Below are 2,988 nucleotides of genomic sequence, written 5' to 3' on the forward strand. Positions count from 1 at the left end.
CATCAGCAAATTGACTCTAGAAACCCATTGGAAGGATGATATAAAACAGTCACTGAGTTCAAGCCTAGGAATGCAAGATTGGTCCAATATTCAAAAGTTCAATCCATATAATATAAATGTACTACAAAGAAACCAAAACCATCCCAGTATATCAAGCTAATATTTTTTAAAAATTCAATATGTACTCATGATTAAAAAAAAAAGTTAGTAAAAGTGGCTGCACGAGGAGCTCAGGAGTTGAGGACTAAGTCGGATGCATTCCCCTGCACCAAAACACCCAAGCACAAAAACTGCTTTAAAGTCATCATAAGAAGGGCTTTGCAACTCAGTAAAGAATACTGAGCAAGTGTAATGTCAAAGTCACAGATTATTAACATGAGCTCACATTGCTTTTCCCAACAATTATGTGACAGATACCATTCCTATCACAACACAGTGAACAGACCGAAGGATAGAGCCGTTACCTCCCCCACTGTCAACAAGCAACTGGTGTGGGACCTCAAGCCACATCAAGACCAGAAAGCCACAGTTCCTATTGCCTACTGTCTCTTACCTCCAAGGCTGACAGAAAATCAGCAAAAACTGAAGTTCTAACAATGACTCCTAGAGAAGCACAAGAGACCTCAGAGAGCACTAGTGATTTAATTGGTTAAAATTTCTTAAAGATCAAGGTTCCTACTGAAAAACAACATCAACTTATTTAAAAGGATGACTTAAAATTCCATTCTGGAGAAGTGGTGAGCTCCTTCTCCTCCCAAGGTTCATAACAAGAGGAAGGGAGTCATCTGAGTGTTTAGCCAATGGGGAGATGAAATTCTTTTTGTGTTATAAAGTACAGCACAACCTTGGGAATTTGTGCTCCTGGTATTTTAGTCACATATTAAGATTAAAAGATGAATATACAGGAAGAAGGATGATAAAGGAATACGTTGAAAGGCAGCAGGGTTACATGAATGCTACTTCTCAATGCTATTCTTAATTTTTCACAGTAAGAATGTGTTGCTTAAAATAAATAAGACATATGTAAAGGAGAATCTAACCACAGTCTTCTGGGTTAGGAATGAGATATGGCAGACCCAGGGAAAGGCAGGAGGTTAGCAATGTATTGTACATTTTGCCCATTCATCCTTACCAATCAGCAGCCATGAAAAACCCTGAGAAATAAGGGGACTCTCTCTCTTCTAAATCTCACGCGATAGCCCAAACTGCTGTATATCTGATGTTACTGGACGTGGCTCTGGTAATTCAGAACCATGTTTGACAGTGTCTCTGTAGTATTTACTCTCAGTCCTTTGCTCTCTGTTTGTAGCAATGACTGCATTTGAAGTGACCAATCATACACGTGTCACAGAATTTATCTTCCTGGGATTCTCCAACCACTCCAGCCTGCGGGGCATCTTCTTCCTGGTCTTCCTGGCCATTTACCTGACAACTCTCCTGGGGAACACACTCATGATGGTGGCCACCAGGGTCAGCCCTGCCCTCCACACTCCTATGTACTATTTCCTCAGCAGCTTGAGTTTCCTGGACATCTGCTACACGTCCACCACCATCCCAGTCACGCTAGTGAACTTCTTCAGGGAGAAGAAGACCATCTCCTACGAGGGCTGCCTCTCCCAGATCTTTTTCTTTGTGACATGTGCTGGCACTGAATGTGTTTTGTTGGCAGCCATGGCTTATGACAGATATGTGGCCATTTGCCACCCTCTTCGGTATCCAGTTCTCATGAGCACAAAGGTCTGTGTCTGCTTGGTGATTGGGTCCTGGCTCTGTGGCTTGGTGAATTCTGTGACTCACACAGCACTGACAGCCACACTCACTCTGTGTGGTCCCAACCAGATCAGCCACTTCCTCTGTGACATCCCATTGCTCCTGAAGCTCTCCTGCTCAGACACCTCTGTCAATGAATCTGTCCTCCATGTGGCCAGTGCCACCATTGGCCTGAGCCCCTGCCTGTTCACTGCAGGCTCCTATATGCTCATCATCTCTGCCATCCTGAGAATTCCCTCTGCCCAGGGCAGGAGAAAAGCTTTTTCAACTTGTGCCTCACACCTCACTGTGGTGGTGGTCTTTTATGGAACAGCCAACTTCAACTATGACAGACCCAGGGAAGGCTACTCCCTGGACATGGACATATTGGTGTCTGTGCTCTTCTGTGTTGTGACCCCCATGTTGAACCCCATCATCTACAGCCTGAGAAACAAGGAGGTCAAAGGTGCTCTGAGAAAACTGACTGGAGTACATTCCCTAATAGCAATGACTAGAGAGTAATCCAACTTTCTGCCAGTGCAATATGACATTGTCATTTACAAAGGTCATGCTCCAGAGCCACACAATCAAATTTCAAAAAGGGACTCACAGAAACTCGGAACATTTGAGTCTATCTATGATTTTGTGTTTAGCTGCATTCATTCATAGCTCTCCTAGGATGCATGTGCCCAATGGGCCATGCATTAGACTTGCCTCAACCACTGGTCTTCGAATTGTGGGACACAGTCACCTGAAGAAAATCCTCCATGGGTCTCCACCACTCTAGAGATGATAGCACTTTGGAGAATAGGTCCGATAAATGAATCAGACTAAAGTCTGATACAATAGCCAACTTTATTCAGAGCATCTGACAATTTATGTTCTGAGAGTTAAGAAGAGTCACGTGACTAAAGTATACAATTACAAGGATAAGCTGAATGTAGCAAAAACATTTTTCCATAGAGACATATAAACAAACAACAATAACCAGTTATGATGAACAATCTGAAGCAAACTCACTCCTCTCCACTATACCTGAGAGAAACACAAAAACCCATTCCAAGAACAATTCCATGTTTTGAAGAAACTGAGGACAGAAGACTCATGTGTTATTTTCTTGGGGTTTTCTCAGAAACACTCAGGATTCTCTTCATATGACTCCATTTTTGGACCATATTCTGACATCTCTTCCTTCTTTATTTTAAAACACAGGATATCCAGAGTGATTTTGGTTTGAGA

At 42.7% G+C, this 2,988-nt stretch overlaps 1 protein-coding gene across 1 annotated transcript; it reads left to right on the plus strand.

Annotated features, from left to right (window-relative positions):
• The first annotated feature begins 1,311 nt into the window (after positions 1-1,311).
• LOC114640652 (olfactory receptor 5V1-like) lies at positions 1,312-2,271 on the plus strand. The gene has a single exon (XM_028789615.1). The coding sequence runs from the start codon at positions 1,312-1,314 to the stop codon at positions 2,269-2,271; it is 960 nt and encodes a 319-aa protein (XP_028645448.1).
• Positions 2,272-2,988: the final 717 nt, after the last annotated feature.

The sequence above is a fragment of the Grammomys surdaster genome, unplaced genomic scaffold, assembly GCF_004785775.1.
Source record: "Grammomys surdaster isolate TR1022 unplaced genomic scaffold, NIH_TR_1.0 125849, whole genome shotgun sequence".
NCBI lineage: Eukaryota > Metazoa > Chordata > Mammalia > Rodentia > Muridae > Grammomys > Grammomys surdaster.